This window comes from Pelophylax lessonae (assembly GCF_965119305.1).
Source record: "Pelophylax lessonae genome assembly, chromosome: 4".
Classification (NCBI taxonomy): domain Eukaryota; kingdom Metazoa; phylum Chordata; class Amphibia; order Anura; family Ranidae; genus Pelophylax; species Pelophylax lessonae.
Window position 1 is genome coordinate 77513688 of NC_138771.1, and position 27422 is coordinate 77541109.

Below are 27422 nucleotides of genomic sequence, written 5' to 3' on the forward strand. Positions count from 1 at the left end.
CGCACCCTTAGGACCACACTCACCGACAATAATCACCCCTGCAGGGGTATCAGGCCTTGGAAATATTGCCACTGTATCCCCTCTGCTCTCCCTGGGTGGTCTTATAAGTAGGGGTATGGTCCCGACCTGCCCGAGTCCTCTGTCGCACTGTCCTTGGAAACTGGGGTATCCTCGGGTATGTGGGAAATAAGGCTCACATAGGGTAGTACCGTTTAACAAGGCTTTATTAGTATAAAAAAAGGTACTCACAAACATAAAGAGTCGATCGGCAGGTATACAACTATTGCGGTCGCGCACTTCCGGGACGCCGTGCGTTCCACAGACCGGAAGTGCGTTCCACCAGGCGGATGTGACGCGATGACGCTCTACGCGTTTCGTCAGAATGACGTCTTCAGGACGTCATTCTGACGAAACGCGTAGAGCGTCATCGCGTCACATCCGCCTGGTGGAACGCACTTCCGGTCTGTGGAACGCACGGCGTCCCGGAAGTGCGCGACCGCAATAGTTGTACACCTGCCGATCGACTCTTTATGTTTGTGAGTACCTTTTTTTATACTAATAAAGCCTTGTTAAACGGTACTACCCTATGTGAGCCTTATTTCCCACATACCCGAGGATACCCCAGTTTCCAAGGACAGTGCGACAGAGGACTCGGGCAGGTCGGGACCATACCCCTACTTATAAGACCACCCAGGGAGAGCAGAGGGGATACAGTGGCAATATTTCCAAGGCCTGATACCCCTGCAGGGGTGATTATTGTCGGTGAGTGTGGTCCTAAGGGTGCGGGGAGCACAGAGTGATCACTGGAATCCGGGCACCCTCAAAACAGCATTTAAATGCACCTGCACTGAAGTCACTTTGTTTGCACCTTATATTTATGGACTCATAATCCATTTTGTTTTAAATGTTTATGATCTATTGGTTCTTATATTATTTTGATTAATGCTGCTATAATTTATGGTTGTCTCTATACATCTGCTGCTAGTTTTTACAGTGTTTTAAAGTTGTTTATGCCATTCCTCCTACAGATTTATATAGGTGTTTATATATATTTATATATTTTTATATATTTTCAACATATATTTTTTATGATTTTTATCACCTTTTTTATATACCACACCCACTTTTCATCAGTATATCACTATTTACATATTTATATTTCTATTTGTGTTGGCATATGGTTACTTTAAGTGGATTGATAGTGTGATTGTTTACCCTAAAGGGGTCACTTATCACGGATTTATTGATTTATAATACACATAGCACAGGATCATTGCACTTAGCACTTTACGAGTCCAACACTATTTATTACATTTAAGATTGTTTATTTTGCACTTTACACTTGTGGAGATGTGTATGGAGGATTAAGTATACAGAAGATTTGGTATATTGGCAGCGCCATACACCTACTTTGAGTTTTTATTTTCATACTATATATCTTCGGAAATATAGTTTAACAGGTGGGCAGCAGCCATTACGAATAAGGAATCTATTAATATCCTAAGCGCGGATTTATATATATCATATATATTCCACCTAGGTCACACACAGCTAAGGCAGCTATAATGGCAATAATTTTAAAGGCAAGTTCCTTGGCATAACAATATCAATGGCCTTCAACTTCATTCTTTAGATCATTTAGAATCTAGATTAGTCAATGTTAAATACATTACCTCTATAGATGGGTTATGAATGACAGATGGCTGATTGTAGATCCTGCATGCAGCCCAAAGTGGAAGGCAAAAATATGGAAAGTTTAGGAGAATCGTCGAAGAAATCCGTGTTCCATATTTCCCTGTAGAACAAAAGAAGCTTTTTTATGTTCAGAATATGCTGCAATATATTTGTGAAGTGACTGCAATGACATAAATCCTAGGGTTTTGCTATAAGTAGTGTGATCATGTGCAAGTGTTACATGGATGGTGTAAGTCAGGCATCACTAAATGGCAGACCGGGGTCCGGATCCGGACCCAGTTAATGTCTCATCCGGACCCCTGTGGTCCCACCCTTTAGAGTTGTTCTGCCCACAGCCATCACCACTGCCAGTCTCACAGAGCCAACAGCTGGAGGCAGGACAGCTATAGACAGAGGATGGGGGCTATCCAAGTTAACAAGCAAGTGATTGGTTGTGAGGATACAGGGTGGTCATCGCACAAACATGTGATTCGGACCTCTGCTGGAAGAATATTTTATTGACTGGACCTTTGTAAATTTTAATTAAATACCCCTGGTGTAAGTGAACACTGGCAGGGATGTGTCACCCATCATATCAAATTAGTGGATATTATTTGGTCTGTGTGAAAAGTATAGATTCTACAAGCTATGGTACCAATCATTGAAAATTGATCACACCTGATGTACTGATCTCATTTCTTGAGGCCCTGACATGTCAGGACAGTACATCAGCCAAATGACCCTTTTTGGAAAGTAGATAGTCCAAGGTATTTTGTAAGAGGCATTGTGAGTTTTTTTGATATTGTAATTTTTTTCCCACAGTTCTTAGGAAAATAAAGACATTATTTATTTTTCTTTTACATAAAATGGTCATATGAATAAGTTATTTCTTACACACGGTATAAGCATATTTGCAATGACACACTAAAACACATTCTGCTGCTCATCCTAGGTTTGGTGATACCACATGTGTGAGACTTTCACAGCCTGGCCACATATAGAGACCCAACATCCAAGTAGCACCTCCAGGTGTTCTAGAGGCATAAATTACACATCTAATTTCCCGAGTACCTATCACACTTTTGAAGACCCTGGAGCACCAGGACAGTGGAATTACCACAAAATGACCCCATTTTGGAAAGCAAACACTCCAAGTTTTTGGAAAATGTGGAAAGAAAATGAAAACTTGTTTTATTTTACATTAAGTTACACCCCAAAACACATTCTGCTACTACTCCTGAATATACAACATGTGAGAGGCTTTTACACAGCCTGGCCACATAAAGGGGTCCAACATGCAAGTAGCACCTCCAGGTGTTCTAGGAGCATAAATTATACATCTAATTTTATGACTACCTATTACACCTATGAAGGCCCTGGAGCACCAGAACAATGGAAACACGCACAAAATATCCCCACAAGACAGGTACTCGGGTACTCTGATGGGCTGCAGACTGGTACTCGGGGGTACTCTGATGGGCTGGAGGCAAGTACTCGGTTACTGTGATGGGCTGGAGTCAGGCACTCGGTTACCCTGATGGGCTGGAGGCAGGTACTCGGGTACTCTAATAGGCTGGAGGGCAGGTACTCTGATGGGCTTATAGACAGGTCCTCTTTATTTTGGGGGCAATCTAGGGACTGTGTATTACTATTGTAATCGGTAACTCTGTCACCGTAATCTCCACCTCACACTAGTTCGGTGTGTGAGGAGGAGAACCCGGCAAGGGTGAGTTACCACCGTTTGTTGACATTTGTGATTGGTTGTGATTGAACACAACCGGTCATGTGGTAAAGAGGGATGAGCCGAGGGATATGCCTCATACCCTATTACCGCACTGCGCGCCCCCTAAGGTGTGAACAAGAAGCGAGTTTGAGGACAACAGCCAGTCATGTAGTAAAGAGCCATTTTCATTGGCTCTTTACCCTGATAAGTGATAGGCTGTGTCCCCCTGGGGATACGCAGGAGTGTCAAGAACGGGCGGATTTCATATGGCGCCCGTCCAGAGGGATGAAAGGTTCCTGCCGATGTCATTTTACTATAAGCCGGTAGGGAAGTGGTTAAGGTGCATTCATTTGAACAAGCTACCTAATGCACCAAAAAAAGTTTCAGCAGCATGACAGTATGTACGGGGCCTTTGTGTTGCACAATTATATTACATTTGACTGCTTATTATGTACCAGTAATATTTACCAGCAAAGCTTCCAGGAATAAAGACAACCATACTCGTTATAATAGATCCAATCCAATAAAGGCCAATTGTCCTGTAATTTTGACTGTAGAAGAAAACAGTAATGAGCATTAGCAATGTCTGTGTTGCTGAAAAAAGTGTGTGTGTGTGTGTGTTTTAACCCCATACAAACATTATCCTTAGTATTCCCTATATAGGCAGAAATAATGGACACAATGACTTTAGGAGCCTAATAATGAATGAGAACCTATACTGCTGCATTTGAAATCATTACTTCTCAATTAAGTTGATAACAATTTGGGTTTAGATACTATACACGTTAACTCTTATATTTAGTAACTGATGGCCCTTCCTTTAATAGCAAATGATTCTTGTACTTAGGGTTGACTTAGTGTTGTACCTCGGCTTGTAATGGAGGTATTTTGATCCAGTTACATAGTAACATATTTAGTCAGGTTGAAAAAAAGACACAAGACCGTCTGGTTCAACAAATAAACAAACAAAAAACAGTAAAGAAAACCCAACCATACAATCCCATATACACAATCCTATACCCACATCCAGGGGAAGGCGAAAAAATCCCAGCAAAGCATGATCCAATTTGCTACAGCAGGGGAAAAACAATTCCTTCCTGATCCCCCGAGAAGCAATCGGATATTCCCTGAATCAACTTTAATTATAAATATTAGTACCCATTTATATTATGTACACCTAGGATAGAATCCAGGCCTTTTTTAAAGCAATCTAGTGAGCTGGCCAGAACCACCTCTGGAGGGAGTCTAATCCACATTTTCCCAGCTCTTACGGGGAAGAAACCTTTCCGTATTTGGAGACGAAATCTGTTTTCCTCTAGACGCAAGGAGTGCCCCCTTGTCTTCTGTGTTGACCTTAAAGTGAATAACTCAACTCCAAGTTCACTATATGGACTTGGACCCCTTATGTATTTATACATGCTGATCATATCCCCCCTTAATCTCCTCTTCTCAAGAGAGAATACATTTAGTTCCTCTAATCTTTCCTCATAGCTGAGCTCATCCATGCCTCTTATCAGTTTGGTTGCCCTTCTCTGTACTTTCTCCAGTTCCCCAATATCCTTTTTGAGAACTGGAGTCCAAAACTGAACTGTATATTCCAGATGAGGTCTTAGACAACTGTTTCAGCTACTAAATGTTTTAGTAGTCTTGTCTAAATTACTTCAAATCATGTAATACTGATGTTGTGTTAAACTTAGAGTCATGATTTAACTCTCTAAACCAGAAATTCTTATTCTTTAACATGACACTAAACTCTATAGAAATTAATTTTTTATTCAAATAGGTTTTCTTAGCACAAAAAAAGTCCCTTCTATTGCTCTCAGCCTCTTCCAAATCTCCAAATTCCTTGTTTGCTTCTGTGATTTTCCTTCCAATTCTAGGGTGACTATGTTCATTCTCCATGGCCCCACTGTATGTAGAAATGGTGCCACCCCTCTTGCTCGCTCCCAAAATGGACTATAAATTATGGGATTTGTAGAGTGTATATAGAGCACATAAGGATAAATAGAAAGGTCCGCCTCCTTCATCCAGAGAGGGCAGGAAAAGGCAGGAATAGTCAGCAGACTTGTTAAGAGCCTATGACAGGTCCAGTGGTTGTATTAATCCAACATAGAGATGGGCTTGGGTGCGTTCGAGTTCCCATGTGCCTGATCCCACCAGGAAGCCGACACTGCACTCCGCATATCCAGCATGTGGCAAACTAAAATTCCTCAGACCAATGAATGACTCAAAGGAGAGACACAGGCCTCCTTTATTCCTAACAGATAGGGGACCATCTGCTTTAGTCAGTTATTTGCATGCAGCCAGCAAGCACAGGCTTTCTTATTGATGTGCACACTAATCATTATAAATACATGCATCCTGTAGTAAATGTTTATTTTATTTTTATTCATGCCCAATATTGTCTATGAAAAATGAGTTAGTGTTAATTACAACTACAAAAATTGTATAGAATACACACATTGGTTATGCTAATGTTTGTATTCAACCACTTACTCCCAAGCAATTGCTGCCACCATCAGTAGGTACATCAGGTAATGAGCAGTGCCATCCCAGTAGCAGATCATGTGACCGTGGGCGGTGTTCAGATATGGCTCACTCTAGAAAATAATATTATGATAATTACTATTTAATACAAAATATTTTTTTTTTTTTGGTGGAAACTACATACAATTCCCTTTTACTTTCTTTATCTCTTTTTACTCCAACATACAGCATAACATTTGATTGGCTTGTACAATATTTTGTACTTGGCAGTCTTACACAATAAATTCTTCTCTTCCAGGTTAACACTCATTTATTTTTAGCATTATATAAAATAAATTCCATTCAGAATTCTTCATGCGTAACAATTTACTGAAATATACTTACCTAATAGTACTTACCTAATATTTAGAAATGTCTGGATTCTCTAGGTTCCAATACATCAGAGTTTCTCAATCCAGACCTCCGGGACCCCTAACAGGTTCTTTTTTCTGTATCAGTGTTTCTCAGCCAAGATACCATGGCAATCTGGGTTTCCCTGGGGTGCACAGGACCCTGTTTGCCTTGGATCAGCTTCATGAGTTGACATGGTGCAGAACCACAACAACCAACGATACTCTAGGGCAAGGATACATGGTGAAGCAGTATATATACTGTATGCAGGTATAGATCCCAAAGCAATTGGGGACAATTCCACTGAATTAAGGGTAACAAACTCTCCATATATGATTTAGCCCTCTATGTGCTTCATGGTTCGAGCCACTTCTCCAGAAGGTGGTGGGGGGGGGTATATTTTCTCTAAATAAACAGATTTATTTCTGGTCATTATTGCTTTGGGGTCTATACCTGCTTATATGTACTGATTAGGAGAAATACTCTCCATAATATGAGGGCATGTATTTTTTTATTTAAGAGTGGCTGCAAAGCCTAAACATTCCTTGCATTTAGGTAAACAATGTTTAGGTGTCAGCACTCCCCCTCACTCTGACTTTTACTTACCTGAGCCCTCATTCAATCCAGAGTGGTGCACATCTGCAGTTCTTCTCTTCCCTCGCTGGCTTTTCTGGGGCATTGGGAGTCATTGGCTCCCAGTGCTGTCAATCAAAGCCAGTGACGAGCAGAAGTGGGGGTGTAAGCACACACAAGTGCCTCCATGGGAAGCAGTTTCCCATGGGGGCACTGGGCAGAGGGGAGGGGCCAGGAGCAACAGCTGGGGACCCGAGAAGAGGTTTGTGGCCGCTCTGTGCAATTCAATGCAGGTAAGTATAGACATATTTGTAAATTTGCTGTCCCCTCAAAATAACTCAACACACAGCCATTATTGTCTACTCTAAACCACTGGCAACAAAAGTGAGTACACCCCTAAGTGAAATGTCCAAATTGGGCCCAAAGTGTCAATATTTTCTGTGGCTATCATTATTTTCCATCATCGGCTTAACCCTCTTGGGCATGGCGTTCACCAGAGATTCACAGGTTGCCACTGGAGTCCTCGTCCACTCCTCCATGACGACATCACTGAGCTGGTGGATGTTAGAGACCTTGCACTCCTCCACCTTCCATTTGAGGATGTCCCACAGATGCTCATTACGGTTTAGGTCTGGAGACATGCTTGGCCAGTCCGTCATCTTTACCCTCAGCTTCTTTAGCAAGGCAGTCGTCGTCTTGGAGGTGTGTTTGGGGTGGTTATCATATTGTAATTCTGCCCTGCGGTCCAGTTTCTGAAGGCATCATGCTGTGCTTCAGTATGTCACAGTACATGTTGGCATTCATGGTTCCCTTAATGAACTGTAGCTCCCCAGTGCCGGCAGCGCTCATGCAGCCCTGGGCCATGACACTCCCACCACCATGCTTGACTGTAGGCAAGACACACCTGTCTTTATACTCCTTACCGGGTTGTCGCCACACACTCTTGAGACCATCTGAACCAAATAATTTTATCTTGGTCTCATCAGACCACAGGAGATGGTTCCAGTAATCCATGTCCTTAGTCTGCTTGTCTTCAGCAAACTGTTTACAGGCTTTCTTGTGCATCATATTTAGAAAAGGCTTCCTTTTGGGACGACAGCCACGCAGACCGATTTGATGCAGTGTGCGGCGTATGGTCTGAGCACTGACAGGCTGACCTCCTACCCCTTCAACATCAGCAGCAATGCTGGCAGCGCTCATACGTCTATTTTCCAAAGACAACCTTGGGATATGACACTGAGCACGTGCACTCGACTTCTTTGGTCGACCATAGCAAGGCCTGTTCTGAGTGGAACCCAGTCCTGTTAAACCGCTGTATGTTCTTGGCCACCGTGTTGCAGCTCAGTTTCAGGGTATTGGCAATCTTCTTATAGCCTAGGCCATCTTTATGTAGAGCAACCATTCCTTTTTTTCAGATCCTCAGAGAGTTCTTTGCCATGAGGTGCCATGTTGAACTTCCAATGACCAGTATGAGAGAGTGAGAGCGATAACACCAAATTTAACACACCTGCTTCCCATTCACACCTTAAACCTTGTAACACTAACTAGTCACAAGACACCGCCAAGGAAAAATGGCTAATTGGGCATTTTTTTGGACATTTGCACTTAGGGGTGTACTCACTTTTGTTGCCAGCGGTTTAGACATTAATGGTTGTGTGTTGAGTTATTTTGAGGTAACAGCAAGCTGTACACTCACTACTTTACATTGTAGCAAAGTGTAATTTCTTCAGTGTTGTCACATGAAAAGATATAATAAAATATTTACAAAAATGTGAGGGGTGTACTCACTTTTGTGAGATACTTTATATGTCTTTTTTTAAACACCAGTCAAAGACTGTCAACTAAGAACATGAAACTGAGGCTATAATTCGCACAGGCTCACCAAAATTGGACAATAGAAGCTTGGAAAAATGTTGCCTGGTCTGATGAGTCTTGATTTCAGCTGCGACATTCAGATGGTAGGGTCCAAATTTGGCATAAACAACATGAAAGCATGGATCCATCCTGCCTTGTATCAACTTTTCAGGCTGGTGGTGTAATGGTGTGGGGCAGGGATACCAAACTCGATTTCATTGCGGGCCGCATCAGCATTATGATTGCCCTCAAAGGGCCAGCTGTATCTGTAAGACTATATAAATGTATCTACTGCAAGTCTGAAAAGGAGGGTTGCACACACCGCTGGTATCTTCCACAAGAAATTTTACTGGAGACTGGCCAGAGAGAACATGTTTGTTTTGTCTGAAGTCTCCAATAAAGTTTCTTGTGGAAGATACCAGCAGTGTGTTCGACCCTCCTTTTCAACTGGCATAGATTTGTAGTAGTCTCATAATACTTATAAGCAGATGTCCAGAACAACCCACCCCCTCTTTACATCAAATGTCAAGAGCCTCCCCACCATCAGAAGTCAAGAATCCTCCACCCTCCCTTACATCACAGTGCACCCCCTTACCGTGTTTTGCTGCTGGGAAGAAGCTGGGGGTGTGTGAGGGCCACATGAAATAGCCTGGAGGGCCACATTCGGCCCTTGGGCCTTATGTTTGACACATGTGGTGTGGAGGATATTTTCTTGGCACACTTTGGGTCCCTTAGTACCAATTGAGCATTGCTTAAACACCACAGCCTACCTGAGTATTGTTGCTGACCATGTCCATCCCTTTATGACTACAGTGTACCCATCTTCTGATGTCTACTTCCTGCAGGATAATGTCACAAAGCTCAAATCATCTCAAACTGGTTTCTTGAACATGACAATGAGTTCTCTGTACTCCAATGGCCTACACAATCACCAAATCCAATCCAATAAAGCGCTCTTGAGATGTGGTGGAATGGGAGATTGGCATCATGGATGTGCAGCCGACAAATCTGCAGCAACTGCTTGATGCGATCATGTCAATATGGATCAAAACTTCTGAGGAATGTTTCCAACAGCTTGTTGAATCTATGCCACGAAGAATTAAAGCAGTTTGAAAGGCAAAAGGGGGTCCAATCCAGTACTAGCAAGGTGTACCTAATAAAGTGGCCGGTGAATGTGTATAAGAGAAAATACAGTGATTTTTTTTTTCTAAATGTGAAGATATTTCTTGCATTTGCGCAAGGAATATTATTATATACAATGACCCAATAATGCGTCAATCATTTTTTTACAAAACCAACTGATTTTATTGAAATTATTCTCATTGGTCTAGGCAAAAAAGTAATTTGTTGGAAAGTAGGTAGATCGATATCAATTAAGTGTATGGTGCACTTAACAATCTTTTTGATCTTTCATTTGTATTTTTCTCCCAGACTGATCAACAATACAATCGTATATAAAGTTGTTCCGTACATGGCCACCATAGCTGTATGCCAGGGGAAAATTAATTAGTCAAATTTTCTGTTCTTCTCCCAGTGCAATGATAAGTCCAGAGGACAGATCACATTATTTTCTATACCTTTAAAAATCTTTAAGATAGCGGTTGGGAGACTTACAGCCACACCATCAGAACTGCTGGGAACGCAGGCTGCTTGCATTCTAGGCATTTGTCCGTGGGGGCACGCTGCCCAAAATATTAGTACCACCTGATGCATCACCCAGCCCTGTACAGTCGCAGCAGCTGTCAGCCTCTCGGTTTTACAGGTCGCCAGCAGCATGGCTGGACTATGTGCCTGTGCCTTCCACCTGCGCATAACCTCTGGAGTCTCATGCACAGGAGCTACACACTCAATGTGTATGGTAATTGTACACAAGCCAAAAGAGCATACCAACTCAACCAACAGATCCAAAGGGCAGAAAATAAACATAGGTTCATATGATTACATATTCCATAGAAGATGCAGTTTACCTTGAACGCAGATTTGCAGAATAGTTAACAGTTTGTAATAAATTGCTGCCTAACAAATATTGTTGCAGCATGTTATTATTTCTGAAAAACAATATTAATCTTTAATCTGCTCCAAATGTGCTAAAATATTTTCCATTCAGGATTTAGAAGTACAATTAAATTAAATTAATCCATAGAGAGACTGCAAGATTTTCTGAAAGGGCTTGCCAGTGAAAGCTGAAAGGTGGATTAAAATATTTTACATTTTTTATTTTTTATATAGTTCCCTATGAAAGAGGAGAGGGGAGATATACAAACTGTATGAAATAACTTCATAAGATACAGGTGACTTCCAAGACAATATTATCTAGTGCACAAGGCAAACGCTACAGTATTTTTATGATGTAGATGGAGAAGGAAGGCAAGTTAATAACACAAATTGTCTTTATAAACTTTTAATGGAAAAATCCACTCTTTGGTTTCGAGATTAAAATACTTATACATGCAATAGTTCCCACTTTCCTCAGACTTGTGGTTCCAACAGTAAAAACCCTCCTCTCTGTACTTTGATGGAATCAGATCTTAACATGGAAATACATGTACGCCAGTTTGCATGAAAAAACAACTGCATGGTTTGGTTGTGCTGCTATACCAAAATTCACCAGCAAGTGATGCTGCAAGTGAAATCTGTAATTACAGCTGTCTGCTCCTTCCAAGAACCACAGGGGTTGCCCTTCACTTTTGGTAGAAGCCTTCTACTTATGGATGGTTAACTGATACCGTACATCTTTATCCAGTAACATTTCCAGGGTGCGTAACCAAAACTTAAAGTAAAACTATAGGCAAAACTTTTTTTAAAAATTTAGATAGAGCAAGGGAAGGTTATAACCCCTGTCAGATTTTTTTTCCCCATTGTGTCCCATTGCAGAGATTAACCTTCACTTTCTGTCCCATAGACAAACAGGAAGTGAGAGGAAATCCCTGCAAATAAGGAAATTCCTTGGGGACCCCCAGGCCACCAGAACTAGTGTCCTTATTGGAAGATTTCGCCCTCTATTACTTTTCTGGGGACAACCCAAAATTTGGCATTTTCTTTACTTTCTCTCTAAATGATAATAGTAAACATGGGAAATGGAGATTCAGAGACATGTAAAAACCTGGAATATTGTTGCACTCCTTTAAATTTATTGAAGTATTAAAATCACATCACAGGTATGACAGGATCATAAATGGTAACGCGTTTCACGCTAAAGTCAGTGCTTACTCAAACCTCATAAATACATACATTGCATTAAATATATATACAGTATGTATGATACAAGTAAGCATTGTATGGAAATTAAGCAATTGAACAATTAACCAATAAATCAATTAAAGATGCACTCCCACTACACTACTGTGAGTCTATGCTTCTTGCCTTCACATACTAATGTAGCCCTGCCTTCTGGGGAGTGGCTAAGTACACACACATCCTCCTCACTTCTGTTGCCCTGAGTGTTGTCCAACCCACTTGACACTATCGGTTCTGACATTCTGAATGATTAGACACTTCCAGATTGCAGTAAAGAATCAGATTTATCTTTAGCTTGAGTTTAGTAAAATGCACAAACAGTTCAATAAAACATTCAATACAAGAAGATCAATGATAAAAGAGATCCTGAATCCTCAAACTAGGACTGGATGAGATTCAGCACTCAGGATCTAAAAGAACAATCCCAACATATATATATTATTATATAATGGAAGATTAATGTATTGGTAATCTGTCAATACAGTGCTTTTCAGATGCAATACGAGAGTGACCACAAATCAATGCTTTACAGTGATAAAATGTAACCCCAAACTTTTACTAACTTATCTCAGTGACTCTAATATACTAAAGCTAGACTATATATATATATATATATATATATCAGAGTGCACTCTGTATCCTATAGGGAGCCCCCTTTATGTTAGATTTAGAAGAGTCTCTTGAATGAGCAAGGCCTTGCTAGTCTTCGCAAAGGTATCTTTAACAAATCCAGGGAAAGTATTTGTAATCCACGGTAAAGGTAAATAATTAACTGTAATCCACCACAGTAATAACCATTAACTGTAATCCAAACAGAAAGGGAGGAGATAGGTTCCCGCACTCCACATCTGGTAGCCAATCTAGAACTGAAAAGGAGGGGTAAGGCCTTCTGATTGCGAAGACTAGCAAGGCCTTGCTCATTCAAGAGACTCTTCTAAATCTAACATAAAGGGGGCCCCCTATAGGATACATTCAGCACTGCAGTGTCCTGTGGCTACCGCTAAAACTAGTTTGGCCTTCTGCTAAACTGCTTTGCAGACCCGCCCTGCCTCAGTCTATTAGTACAGCAAATACTTTCGATCGGATCTCTCTCACCCAAATGTGATGAACTCTGTGTTCCCCAGTCTACACCACCAGCGTCCCGCTCTCCTCAGGAGTACTCGCAGCCTCTCCAGGCGTCCCTCCGCATGGTCAACCACCGAGATCTGTCCGCACACCGCTCTCTCTCTCTGGTGTCTGTCCACTAGGCCTCCGGTCTATCCTTCTCTGCGCTCCACAGCAGCTATTCCCCTTCCTCACAGTGCGCTGTCCTCGAGGCAAGAGCGTGAATTTTGGCCCGCCCCCTTTATAAAGACACTCCCAACTGCCCCTGCAAGTCCCAAGGCTCCCTGGGAGAATAGTTCAGTCACACAGACGATTCATAGTCTTCGCTCCTCCCAGAACTACATCTCCCATAATTTAAAGACTGATTACTTAGTAGAATCTTTAATAAAAGAACAAACAGTCTGAACAACTTCAGCTGGAACTTGCGACCAGGCTACATTAACGTCATATAACACATAAATCAAAAAAACAAAAAAAAAAATAACAAACAAAACAAGCCACAGAAATCTCCTCTAACTCATCGCCCACCAACACAGATCCAGCAGCCACTGCTGGATGACCGTGCAGGAGAGCACAGGGAAGATAGTGAGCCAACTACAGCAGGACACCCTCACAAACTAAGTGCACATAATGCCACAATGTGAGGGATACACATAATGTTGTTTCCTTCTCTGGCAGGCTGTGTGGCTCACAAGCCATTCACAGCACTTCAGAGGCAACTTCAAATGTGGTGCAAATGATTGTCAATGTGGTCCGAGAATTATTGAGGGGGACAAATTTAGATCTAGCACAAGTTGAAGAGAGTATGGTGTAAAATCTTTCATTAATTGTAATACAAAAAATGTGATATACCTCATCACTTGTGATAAATGTAATGTCCAGTATGTCGGGAGAACAACCAGGCATTTACGCGACACCATCAAACATCATGATACAAGTGTGGCATGTCACTTCTATGAACATCATATGGGGAACACAATGGCCATCCGTGTTCAGGCTGTAGAGAAGGTGAGTACTCCCAGACGTGGTGGTGACAGGTTTAGGTCTTTCTGTAAACGCAAGTTTTTTTGGATCTTTCTTTTGTGCACTAGAGTTCCACAAGGGTTAAACTATGAGTGGCACCTTACAAATTCTCACTCACTATCTCCTTCTCTGTGCTCTCCTGCACGGCCATCCAGCAGTGGCTACTGGATCTGTGTTGGTGAGCGATGGGTTGGAGGAGATTTCTGTGGCTTGTTTTGTTTGTGATTTTTTTTTTTTTTGTTTTTTGATTTATGTGTTATAGGACATGTTAGTATGGGTAGACAAGGAGCATTGACTCTCACTAGTGTAGTAAGAGTGCATTTTTTATTGATTTATTGGTTATTTGGTCAATTGCTTAATTGCCATACCATGCTTACTTGTATCATACATATATATTTCATGCAATTTATGTGTATATGAGGTTTGAATAAGCACTGACATTAGCGCGAAACGTGTTACCTTTTATGTTCCTGTCATAAATGTGATGTGAGTTTTTTATACTTTAATAAAGTTACCAAGGAGTGCAGTAATATTCCGGATTTTTGCATGTCTCTGAATCTCACAAATGAGCTGTGCAGCACCCTGGGTTCCTGTTCACAACGTGTGAGAGTCGGTCACTCACCCAGAGTGGCATTTCTTTGGCTTTACTGATGGGAAATGGAGAGGGTAAATCTTCTTAATGGGGTCACAGACAGCAATAAAATCTAACAATCATTCTAACACCTCTGAACTTGCTTTAGTTATACTTCAAATTGAAAGGGTACCAAAATATTCTCTTTTTTTAACCTTTAAACCATTTAAACCTCATTGTTGGATATGACTCTTGCAGGGTTATCTCACCGCAGTTTTATCATTGTAGAGCAGACTCTGCCATGTTACTATCATTTTCATGTAACTGTCATTCCATCGGAAATGCTTTCCGATGAGAAAAAAAAATGAAGTTCAGGTCACAGCTGGACCCTAACTGTTACATTACAACTGGAGGTTGGGGAAAATAAAAGATCCAGCAAGGGATCAAACTCAGAAGTAAAAAATGTTTTGTATTGAGTTCCTCTTTAATGTATAGGTTCACCTTCAGTGACATTTTCCAAAAAGCCCCCTATGCAATTCCATATCTTCTGAATAGTTTATACCAGCACTTCTCCTGTTTCAAATCCTCCTCACATTACACATGCAACTGTTGTGGAGCCTCCCTGGAAAAACTGCTGGCCCCTCAATCCCCTTCCATTCTGTCCTTCAAACTGTGCAATGCGCTCTCTCCTTCTCCATCTGAGCTCAACTGCTGCAGTGAAAGATGGACAGAACGCACTGCACACAAGAGCAGTTTGAATTGACTGGAGTGGCCGGCAGCAGGATGAAGTGGGATTGAGACCCCCCCACAGCTACATATGCATTTAGCACCCTTGTCTCAAACAGGGGCTACTGGTAAATTTAGCTGTGCTAGGTGGTAACTAACCTGGCTGATTTATAGTTTTTGTGATCATATGGGTTTTCTCCTAAGCATACTTGTGGTATCTCTCTTCTGTCAATAGGTTGCAATGTTACCTTTAGTATTAGTATGTGGAGCTGCAGTGAGACTGAGTTATGAATATGCATATCTCTTTCAGCCAATCAGTGGGAGTTTCAGGCCACAGAGCATGCTGGAAGAGAGTATATATTTGGACAAAGTCAGGTGATCGAGGTCCTCCCACCTAGACCTTGGTCTGGTGTGGATGAGTGAGGAACAGCTGCGTTGGGTGAGGCCTGGAGTCTATGTGAGTCCATGTGCTCAAGGCTCTGCCAGAGAGAGCCTGTTTGCTGCCCGGGGGAATGGGAAAGGCTCTGCCAGAGAAAGGGAGAGCCTCCTGTTGCCTGGGGCATGAAGAGAAGGATGGAGTTCTGAGATGAAGTACCAGAGGTTACTCTTCATGAGCTGGTGACAGTGGAGAGGCTGGGAAAGCATCAAGAGGGACTCCAGGGAAACCCTGCACAGTGTTGTGAGTTTGTGGTTGCTATAGGAGACCGCCGTTGATACGTAGGTACAGGAAATTGGGTGCAGGCCTAAGGCTCTTTGTTCTGTATTAAAAAAGTAATGTAATAAATACTAAAATTGAAAGATGTTCAGCATTGATTACACTCAGCAGCGCTCAATATGTACACCATATTGGAAATCAACCAGTCCTCATAAAAGGATAAAAACTATATTATAAAAGATCCAGTCCTCATAAAAGAATAAAACCCACACTCAATACAGTCTTTTTGTTAGAAAAACCACGTAAACTTCCATATAATTCTGGTACTCCCAGTGCTCAGTATTCAGTGTTCTGATCCGGCGTATACCTTCACCACACCAAAAAGTGATCCCCTTAGGAATGGACACTCACCAGAGTTACAATGATCATGCGCCTATAAGCATAGGTTGCTTGCACCCTTTGGGAGTCTGGACCACCTCTGCTGACACCAGGACGACCACTGTGCTTAGATATCCCTCAGGGACCCACCGGTACCAAAAAAATGGAATGGGAGGCACAATAGTGTAATACTGTCTTACAGTCTTTTATTCAACATAACACACCAAAGCCAACCCCCCAAATCAAATATGCTTACATCAGATAAAAATTCCCAAGCATAAAATGATAATCAGGACATAATGGCCAGCTCACCGCTGCTGAATAGTTCTCTTTCTGTCCAGTCAGATGGCGAGATCCGGATTCCAGCCAGAATGTCTATGACCATCAAGGAGACAGCGTGGTGTGTTATGTTGAATAAAAGACTGTAAGACAGTATTACCCTATTGTGCCTCCCATTCCATTTTTTTGGTACCGGTGGGTCCCTGAGGGATATCTAAGCACAGTGGTCATCCTGGTGTCAGCAGAGGTGGTCCAGACTCCCAAAGGGTGCAAGCAACCTATGCTTATAGGCGCATGATCATTGTAACTCTGGTGAGTGTCCATTCCTAAGGGGATCACTTTTTGGTGTGGTGAAGGTATACGCCGGATCAGAACACTGAGTACTGAGCACTGGGAGTACCAGAATTATATGGAAGTTTACGTGGTTTTTCTAACAAAAAGACTGTATTGAGTGTGGGTTTTATTCTTTTATGAGGACTGGATATTTTATAATATAGTTTTTATCCTTTTATGAGGACTGGTTGATTTCCAATATGGTTTACATATTGAGCGCTGCTGAGTGTAATCAATGCTGAACATCTTTCAATTTTAGTATTTATTACATTACTTTTTTAGACTGTTTTAATATTACAGTAGCTGCTATCAGGAAAATGTATGATATTTATGCATGATTTTAATATCCAACCGTATGTTATATCCCTCACAACAGTAAGCGCTGGGCGAGTGTTTGGAATTTTCTCTTTTTTCAACCACTTTTTTCACTTTGTTCTGTATTGCTGTCTACCTGGCTGTTTTGTTTATGGAGTCTGCTGACCTGTCTGCCTACTGTCCTAGGGTATACTGTGCCCTAACCCTCTCTCCTGCATTTTTCTGTTGTGAGCAATAAACTTGTTTTTGTTCATTCTAAAAGTGAGTGGCGCCCATCTTTTCTGCAACCATCAACACCCAGTATGGTGGGGGGGAGGCGCTAAATGTAATTATAGGAGATACAGCATTTGAAACAGAAGAAGTGCAGGTATGTACTATTCAGAAAATAATTAACTGCTTAGGGGGCTTCTTGGAAAAGATTGCTGAAGGTCAAATTACACTTTTGGGAAGAACTCAAAATAAAACGTTTTTCAGTTCTGGGTGCAGTGGTGCAGAGTTTGATCACCTGTTAGATTTAGATTTTTCCTTCGACCACACTTTAACCACTTTAGCCCCAGCCCTATTTCGGACACTTTTTGTTCACAAGTTAAAACCAGTATTTTTTCCTAGAAAACTACTTAGAACCCCCAAACATTATATATATTTTTTTAGCAAAGACTCTGGAGAATAAAATGTCGGTCATTGCAAAATTTTTTGTCACGCGGTATTTGCGCAGCGGTCTTTAAAACGCCATTTTTTTGGAAAAAATTTGAAAAATCACATTTCACTGCATTTAAAAAATACTAAACAGTAAAGTTAGCCCATTTTTTTTGTATATTGTGAAAGATGATGTCACGCCGAGTAAATAGATACCAAACATGTTACGGTTTAAAATTGCGCCCCCCCGTGGGATGGCGACAAACTACGGTCAATAGAGATCTCAATCTGCGACGCTTTAAATTTATTTAACGGTTACCAGTTTAGAGTTAGTGTGTAGCTCTTTTTTTTTAATTATTGCCCACGCTCTGGCGATCGCGGCGATACCTCACATGTGTGGTTTGAACAGCGATTTCATTTGCGGCTCGACTTGCGTATACGTTTTTTTTTGTGCGCGAGCTAACGGTGACGGGGACGGCTAAATTTTTTTTTTTTTTTTTCCTATTTATTTTTTCTTTTTTTTTAAACTTTATTACAGGTTTTTAAAAAAAAAAAAAAAATCTGATCACTTTTATTGCTGTCACAAGCAATGTAAACATCCCTGGTGACAGCAATATGTCGTGACAGGTACACTTTATGGAGGGATCGAGGGTCTAAAAGACCCTAGACCCCTCCACTACACTTCCCTGTATGCAAAACGCCGAAAACGGCATTTTTGCATACAGCCGTTTTTCAAATCTGCCGCCTTTTGCAGCACAGTAACCCGGAAGTGACGTCATGGACGCCGCCTCCGGGGTACGTCATCGGAGACCCGATCGATGCCGTTTCCGGCATTCATCGGGACTCCATCCAGCCGGCGGACGTGCCGGCTGGGTGCTCGGGGCTCCCGGTGGGACGGTAGCCCCGAGCAAAGCCGCGGAAGGCGGCGGGAGGGGGGGGACGTCCCCTCCCGCCCCCCCGGGTAACGATCGAGCGGCTCCCGAGCCGCATCGATCGTTACCGACGGAAAGCCGACCGTCGGCTTCAAACAACGGTACCGGGATGATGCCTATAGCTAGAGGCATCATCCCGGTATAACCCCGCAAAGTCTGCTGACGTAGAGGTTACGTGACTGGTAGTAAAGTGGTTAATATCAGGCTTTGATGCACTACGTTCTGATACTTGGTTATGCCACTATACAGTTTAAAGCTATAAGTAATGTGATACCAAGTATTAAAGATAATATCCTGATACCACTTTACAGAGACACCTATATATTTCATAGAGGCTGCCCCAAGAAACATGATAGAGTATTGGCCCGGGTGGCTGGCGGACTCCTCTACAGCCATGACTAGAGGCTGGCCTTTCCCTCTCCCCTAGGTCTGACGTCCCGGGGGCCCACAGCGCCATGGCCTTGGTTTCTATTGTCCTACAGCATTTCATTTTAAAGTCATGTACTTCTCTTGCCTTGTTTTACTGGCAGCCTGCCATATGTTGGCTTCCCTGACCCCTGTGTGGGTAACCTGTTATGCATTGTATGATGTTATGGTTATTGTATTAAAAACCAAGCACAGTTGTTTTATTATATGTGTTAAAAGCAAATAAAAAAGATTAAAAAAAAAAAAAAAAGATAATATCCTGGAAAGCAATAATGATTTATTCCCGGTTCTTCAATCTCTAAACTATGCTCATCCTGCTTCCTGAAAAAGCATTCATTGACGAACACAGGTCTCCAGTATTCAGAACCATAGGGTTATATTGCCCCCTACAGGAGTAGGACACTGGGCAGAAAAAAGCCTTGGCTATGCCTATGGGAAGTCTTAGGTGGTATACTCCCCCTCTCTGCTATAAGCCTTCAGATTTGTAACAGTTTCAGAAGTATTACAACTCCATAGAGGGGTGGGTGCGCTGCCCATCAATGAACTCAAAGAAATGGATTTTACGGTAAGTCACGAATCCCATTTACTCTTTCGTTTATTGACGGACACAGCTCTCCAGTATTTAGAACCATAGGGATGTCCCCATGCAGTGCCAAACATGAGGTGTGGAACAACAAAAAAGAAAACCCCAAGGCTAAATACAATAGCCAACCAGGAAAACAATACAAAAAACAACTGGAGCCCAATCTGAACAATACACCCCCAAAGAGGGAACAGACCCTGTAAACAGCAGCCTGCAAAACTTTGCGGCCAAAGGAAGCACCTGCAAATGCCAACACATCCACTTTGTAGAATTTTGTGAAAGTGTGCAACAGCGACCAAGTGGCCGTCTTGCAAACCTGCATCACTGATGCCTGATGACAGAAGGCCCAAGAAGCACTAAGTGCCTGAGTAAAATGCGCCGTGACAGGGAAAGGAGGAACCTGACCCTTAATAGAGTCCCCATCTGTCTGATCCATCTGGAAAGAAGCGGACACCCCTTTTTGGCCCATCCGTGATCACGAACAGTGAGTCTGACCTCCGAAAAGACTCAGTGGCTGTCAAATACACCCAAATTGCCGTAACCACATCCAGGGCATGCAAAGCAAATTCCTTAGGATGTTTGGGCCTGGGACACAGGGAAGGCAACACAATGTCTTCATTCAAATGGTAATTAGAGACCACCTTAGGAAGTAACGACAGACATGGGCGAAGAACCACTTTATCTTTGTGGATCACCAAATGGGGGGTACGGCAAGAGAACGCCCCTAGCTCTGACACCCTGCAAGCAGAGGTGATAGCCACCAAAAAGATCACCTTCTGGGACATCTAATATTTTCAAAGAGAGGCTTCTGGAGAACTGAAAGCACCAAGTTCAGATCCCAAGGCTGCAGAAGAGAGTCAGATGTCGAACCCCTTGAATAAAAGTCTGCACCGTGGCCAGGGTTCACTGAGAGAAGACCGCCAAGGCCGACATCTGGCCCTTGATTGTACTCAAGGCCAATTTCTGCTCAACACCTCATTGAAGAAAGGTCAGAATCCAAGCCACCGAAAAAGAATGGGGGTGAACACCAATCAACTCACACCATGAAATGTACGCTTTCCACGTATGATGGTAAATCTTCCTAGTGGTAGACTTCCTAGCCTTCAGCAGTGTCAAAGATTACCGACCCAGGAAAATCTCTATCCTTCAGCACCTGGCTTTCAACAGCCAGGCCGTAAAAGTTAGTGGCTGTAAAGCAGGGTGGAGGATCAGCCCCTGGGACAGTAGATCCTCCCTGAGAAGCAGTCTCCAAGGGATGTCGGCGACGAGCCGCACCAGATCGGCGATACAAGACAGATGAGGCCAGTCCAGGGCCACTAGAATGACCGTAATCCCCTCGCCCTCCATTCTGCACAAAAGCCGTGGCAGAAGCTTGGGAGGAGGAAAAGCGCAAAATCAGACGATACTGGCCCTATGGGGCCACCAGACTGTCTATGGCATCCGCCAGAGGATCCCGTGACCTTGCCACAAACCTTGGTACCTTTCTGCTGAGCTGGGACGCCGACAGATCCACCCCAGGGGTGCCCCACCAGAGACATATCTGATGAAACACATCCGGGTGAAGGGACCACTCCCCCTGGTCAAACACCTACCGACTGATATAGTCCGCCTGCAAGTTTTCCACTCCTTGAATGTGTATGGGGATGATGGCCATAACAAAGCGTTCTGCCCTCTGGAGAATGCTGGCTACTTCCAGGGCTGCCAAAACACTCTTTGTTCCACCCTGGGGATTGACATAAGCCACCGCCGTTGCATTTTCCGACTGAATCCGCATCGGAAGCCCGCAGTGTCGATCCATTCAGTGATCCAGGCACAGCCTGATCACCCAAAGTTCCAAGACATAGATCGGTTATCTGGACTCCTCCAGTGTCCAACAACCCTGAGCGGAGCTCAGTCCCAGGACGCCTCCTCACCCAGACAGACTGGCATCTATGGTGGCCACTGTCAAATACAAGAGGAGAAAGTATTTGCGCTGCCGAAGAGCCAGAGAGTGTAGCCACCAGACCAGAGACCCCCTGGTTTCCTGGCTCAGCTGGATCTGATTGTCCAGAGACTTTGAACACTTGTCCAATTTTACCGAGATCTCCTTTTGAAGGGACCTTGTATGAAACTATGCAAATGGAACCAACTCGAAGGTAGATACCATCAGGCCCAGCACCCAAATGCAAGGGGGAAGGAGGACTATCTGCTGGACAGCAGGGGATGAATCGCAGCATGCAAATTCTGGAGTTTTCCAGAGGAAGGAACACTCTGGCTAGAGCTGAGTCCAGAGTCAGACCCAGATAATCCACTTTTCTGGATGGAATCAGAGCAGACTTCTGGTAGTTTAAAGGCCAACTGTATTCCTTCAGGTTCTGTATAGTGATCTCCACGCCATCCATCAAGGCAGCAGAGGACTCCACTCGCGAGAAGAGGTCGTCCAGATAGCCCAGTATCGCAATCCCCCACTGATATAGCTACGCCAGAACCGGGGCCAACACTTTTGTGAAGAACTGAGGAGCGGTGGCGAAACCAAAGGGTAACGCCACAAACTGATAATGCTCTTCTCCTACAGCAAAATGGAGGAGCACTGGTGTCGGGCACATATTGGAATATGCAGGTAAGCATCCTTGATGTCGATAGTGGCAAGAAAATTCCTGATGTGGGGATGCCATCAGCGTGCAGATGCACTCCATTCTGAACTTCTTTACCCGCACAAAGAAGTTCAGGGCCTTGAGATCCTAAATCGGATGTGCCCTCCTTCTTTGGGACCATGAACAGATTTAAATAAAAACCCTGAAATTTTTCCAAAACAGAACCGGGACAATCACACCCTGTAACAGCAGGTCTTGCACTGCCCCAAAGAGAGCTTGGGTCGGTCCAGCGACAGACGAACATTGGAAGGGAAAAACCTTTCTGGAGGGCAAGAATGAAACTTGATCTTGTAACTTGGACTGTATGACTTCATGGACCCACTTGTTGTTTACCAAGGAGGTCCACAGGCCCGGAAACCAGGGAAGATGTCCCCCCACCCCAGGCATGGGTGAGGGCGCACCTTCATTCTGAAGGAGACTTGTCCGGAGGTCTAGAGAATCCAGCTCTCAGCTTGCAAGACCAGGGCTGCTTGGAGCCTCCTGAGGTAGACTTGAAAGGTTTCGAGCCCTTGTCAGTGGACCCCGAGGGACAAAAAACTGCTTGTGAGCCAAGAAAGACAGGCCACGTCTGCGACAAGGTTCTTTTAATAGGACTCCTAATGATGTTATCCAGGGTAGCCCCAAACAGGCGATCGCTCTGAAAAGGTAAATCAGTCAGGGCTTTTTTCCAGGATTAGCACTGTTTAGGCTGGTGGGTGCCAGATTTTTTCAGGGATAGCGGGGTGTGGGGTTGTTCATTGTGCAGGCTGCGGTCAAGGGGTTACTCCATTGTATATTACTGATCGCAAGAAGGGTTCTTTTGTTTCCACTTTTTCTTTCCTTTTTTTCTTACTTTTCTTTGGAAGATGAAGAAATACTTTACATGCCCAAAGTTCTGTGAATTTTATTTTACTAACATTGTTTTGGGTATGCAGGATTACACTTATAAGATAAACGTATGGTATTCTTTACTATTGTTTAGTTTGAAAGTCCTAATGAGTGAACATGCAATGCTTTGTATATGCCTATCACGAAATGTTTGCTGTACGTATTGTTCTTCATGCTTTTTGATTTGACCCAATAAAACTTCTCTTTCTGATTAAAAAAAAACAATATGTGACAGCATAAATAGAACTGAAGTGCAATGAAAGTGCAAATAAATGCGCAGAATAATGTTCCAAAAAAAAAAAAAAATCCAACATAGTCCAAATAGTGTATTTTTGAATAGTGCTAAGATCTTGTTCTTTCAAAGTGCTGCATGCATCACCACCGTGCTCAGAAAGCGAATTGGCTGCTTACCAGGCCCAGTGGGGTCAATAAGCGAGTAAACTGTTAGGGAATCAATCCATGGTACCGCAAACGGACACCATCCCTGAGGTCACAGATGAATATGTGAAGCAAAAAGGAGGACGAATAGTGCATTATCCCTTAAAAGTCATAGTTTTATATAGAAGTAAACACTTACAAACAGTTGTGGAGATATGGCACTGTTTTCGTGGTAGCACGGCCGCCTGCAGTGCGGTCCGTGGATGCTGAAATCACGGCTGTCTCCACTCGATGCGTTTCTCCTCAGAAGGCGTCAACTGGGATTGGAATGGTTAGGACTGGCCTAAGCGCCGAGCCAGCAACAGTGAGCATATTGTGGGCCACAGACTCCACCTTCTTGTCAACCAGATCTTTAAAAGCCGGAGATTCCTCTACAGGAATCATGGTTGCTTTGTTCAACATGGAAACCGGTGGTCCACCACCGAGGGAACAGTCCACTTCTTGAATAGGGACTCCGCAAAGGGGTACCGTACTGCAAAGCGTTTAGGAACCACAAAGGGATATTTAGGATGCTCCCACTCTTTTGCAACAATCTGTCAAAATAGGGGGATAAGGAAACACTTTTGCCACACGAGGCAGCCTGTGGGTGCCAAAGGGGACCTGCACCTCTGCCGCAGCTTCAGCTGCATCCTCCATTTTTAAAGTTTCCCTCACAGATGCAATCAGTGCGTCAACCAGCACCTTCTAATGCGATAAATCAGGGACTGCAGACCCTGCAGGGTGAGCAACGTCCGCGGCGGCCGAGTCAGATTCAGGATCTGATGAAACAGATGAGGCAGGGAAAGGTAGAGGATGCTTTTTGCTAGCACGCCGCCCAAAAGCCACCTCCACCTGGGAAACAAAGGATTCTAGGACTGCCTCAGTGCATCAATGGATGGCTAGGACCCAGAGGGACCTACAGCCTCTGAGAGGGGGTCAGGTGGGGAAGCTCCTGAGACTTCATCACTAAAGGAGGGGGACCCCCACAAAAAGTGTCTAGCACCTGCAAGGGACCCCCCCCCCACCATGCTGGTAGCACCACCAGGTCATCAGCAAGTAGAGCACCCCACAATCTGCAGCTGAGAGAGGGAGGGACCCTACCAGACTCACCACCCAACCAGTATAGCAACATCTGCACCAGGATGCACTGCTCCACGTGCGGTGTCCAAAAGGAAAGAGAAAACCCAGGAGTCAGCACCAGGGGAAAAGGAGGATCTCCCACAAACAAATTTGCCACCCAGAGGCTCCTCTGTCATGGCCGGCGCTCCATTAGCATTCTGGACCAACAAAAAATGGCCGCCGGACTACACAAACATGGCCACAGGCCATTTAAACACATAGACCATGGCAAAATGGCCTCCACATGTGGCTCCCAGGGACCCAGGAGGGATTCCTGGAGCCCTGACTGTCACAACAAGGAAAAGGGGACCGGGCACAGGGCACCCATAGCCGCCAGTACCCCCCCAGCTAAGAAGCCAAGCCGATGGCAGCGTGCTGCCCCCCCCCCCCCCCACCGGTACAGTACAGTACACCAGCCCCAGGCACTATCCCAAACCAACACGCTACCCCAGATGGGGAGGGGGGGAATGGGGGGGCCAGGTGACCCACAGTGGCTACCAACATTCAGGGGAGTCTGGGGAACCCACAGGTCTGACCGTCCCAAGGGCCTACGTTCACTCCAAAACTCTCCAGGGGGAAAGGGGGGCAGCTACTCACCATACCAGGAACCAGGCAGGCAACACTCCAGACAAAACCTCCTCGCCATCCAAATGGGGGGGTGGTCGGCCAGGAGGAACGCTGCGACTCAGGAGAGACCTGGTTGCATGCATCCTTATATGCTTGCGGCCGACCTAACGCAAAGCATTGGTCTTCGCGTGCTCTCTGGTCAGACTGGGGTGACCACTGGATCTAGATTATCCAGCCCGTCGCCCAGTCCGGCAGGAAAAAACCAGGAGAAAAAAAGCCATTTAAAAGGAAAATATTGCCAGGACCAGTGATCCTGGCAGGGAACTAGGTCCTTACTCCTGACTAGGCAGAAAAAAAGGCCTATAGCAGAGAGGGGAGTATAGCAACTAGGACTGCCCATAGCCATAGCCAAGTCTTTTTTCTGCCTAGTGTCCTACTCCTGTTGGGGGCAATATAACCCTATGGTTCTAAATACTGGAGAGCTGTGTCATGGATTTGCTACAAGGTCCTCTGACTTCTCAGCTTATTTCACATGGACAATCCATGCATTGGATTATAAATGTCCATATTCTCTTATAATCAGAGCACAATAACATACATTTTAACAATGTATTGTCTTGGCACTGCAGGAAATTATATGGTCATGCTGAGCACCATTATTCAACAGACACCACACAATACTGAATTTTTGATGTCGGCTGGTTTTCCTCTTTAATCCCCTTTTGTGCTATTAAGATCATCATTCAATATGAGGACATTCAATGGCAATCCACCAACGCATTAAGAAATCTGAAAACATTCAGTTTAATGGCACAAATGATTTGTCATATTCTCATGCACCTCAGTATGGTTTGTGATATGCACATATACCACATGAATTACTTTCTTACTCTCAGATTCATCACTTCAGCTTGATCATAAGCTGATTTATTAATTTGTAATTATGATGAGCTTTTAAAATGTATGTAAACATAAAATCTGTTTTCATGTATGTTTGCAATCACACCTCACTGTACACAGTTTTTTTAAGCAAATAATTTATTCTGAATCTGTTGCAAAGTTTCTTACTTGGAGATCCTGGCTGCAACGTCACTTCCTGTTCAGGCTTGCAAGGCTAAAGCTGGCCATACACGGTGCAAATTTCTTTCTGCAACAAAGAAACTTGCTTAATTCCCCCATCAACACAGACAGGGTTGATAGGGGAATCCCTCCTGCCGAGCAGTGTTAATTTTGGCAGCAAATTTCAATTTAGTTTTAGTCTTAGTCTTAGGACTAAAATGGCATTTTAGTTTTAGTCCCATTTTAGTCTTCTGCAAGTGTTTTAGTTTTAGTCGTATTTAGTCGACTAAAACGTCCTACATTTTAGTCGACTAAAACGTCCTACATTTTAGTCGACTAAAACGTCCTACATTTTAGTCGACTAAAACGTCCTCCATTTTAGTCGACTAAAACGTCCTCCATTTTAGTCGACTAAAACGTCCTACATTTTAGTCGACTAAAACGTCCTACATTTTAGTCGACTAAAATTAATTTTAGTCATCTATAATCGAATGGGTGTAGTTCAATTGTAATTTGTAATGCATTATTTAAGCATTTCTCTACAATTTCCAAACTCATTATATACTACTGCTGGTCCTGGAGTGAAAAATTGAATATGTTATTATTTATGGTATTAAGCTTTGAGCATGCACCAGTGTTAATTTTGGCAGCAAATTTCGATTTAGTTTTAGTTATAGTCTTTTGACTAAAATGCCATTTTAGTTTTAGTCGTATTTTAGTCTTAAGACTAAAATGCCATTTTAGTTTTAGTCATATTTTAGTCATCTGAATTGTTTTAGTTTTAGTCATATTTTAGTCGACTAAAATTGTGTTAATTTAGTAGACGAAAACGTTTTAGTCGGTTTTAGTCGACGAAATTAA

The 27422-nt window shown here is 43.3% G+C and overlaps 1 protein-coding gene across 1 annotated transcript in view; it reads right to left on the reverse strand.

Annotated features, from left to right (window-relative positions):
- Window positions 1-27422, reverse strand: part of TM6SF1 (transmembrane 6 superfamily member 1) — a 112424-nt gene that overhangs the window by 65990 nt on the left and 19012 nt on the right. Inside the window, exons 4-6 of the mRNA XM_082254027.1 lie at window positions 5894-5997; window positions 3866-3948; window positions 1674-1795 (exon numbers count right to left, since the gene is read on the reverse strand). Coding sequence (XP_082110153.1) covers window positions 1674-1795; window positions 3866-3948; window positions 5894-5997 — 309 coding nt within the window. The remainder of the gene's footprint in view (window positions 1-1673; window positions 1796-3865; window positions 3949-5893; window positions 5998-27422) is intronic.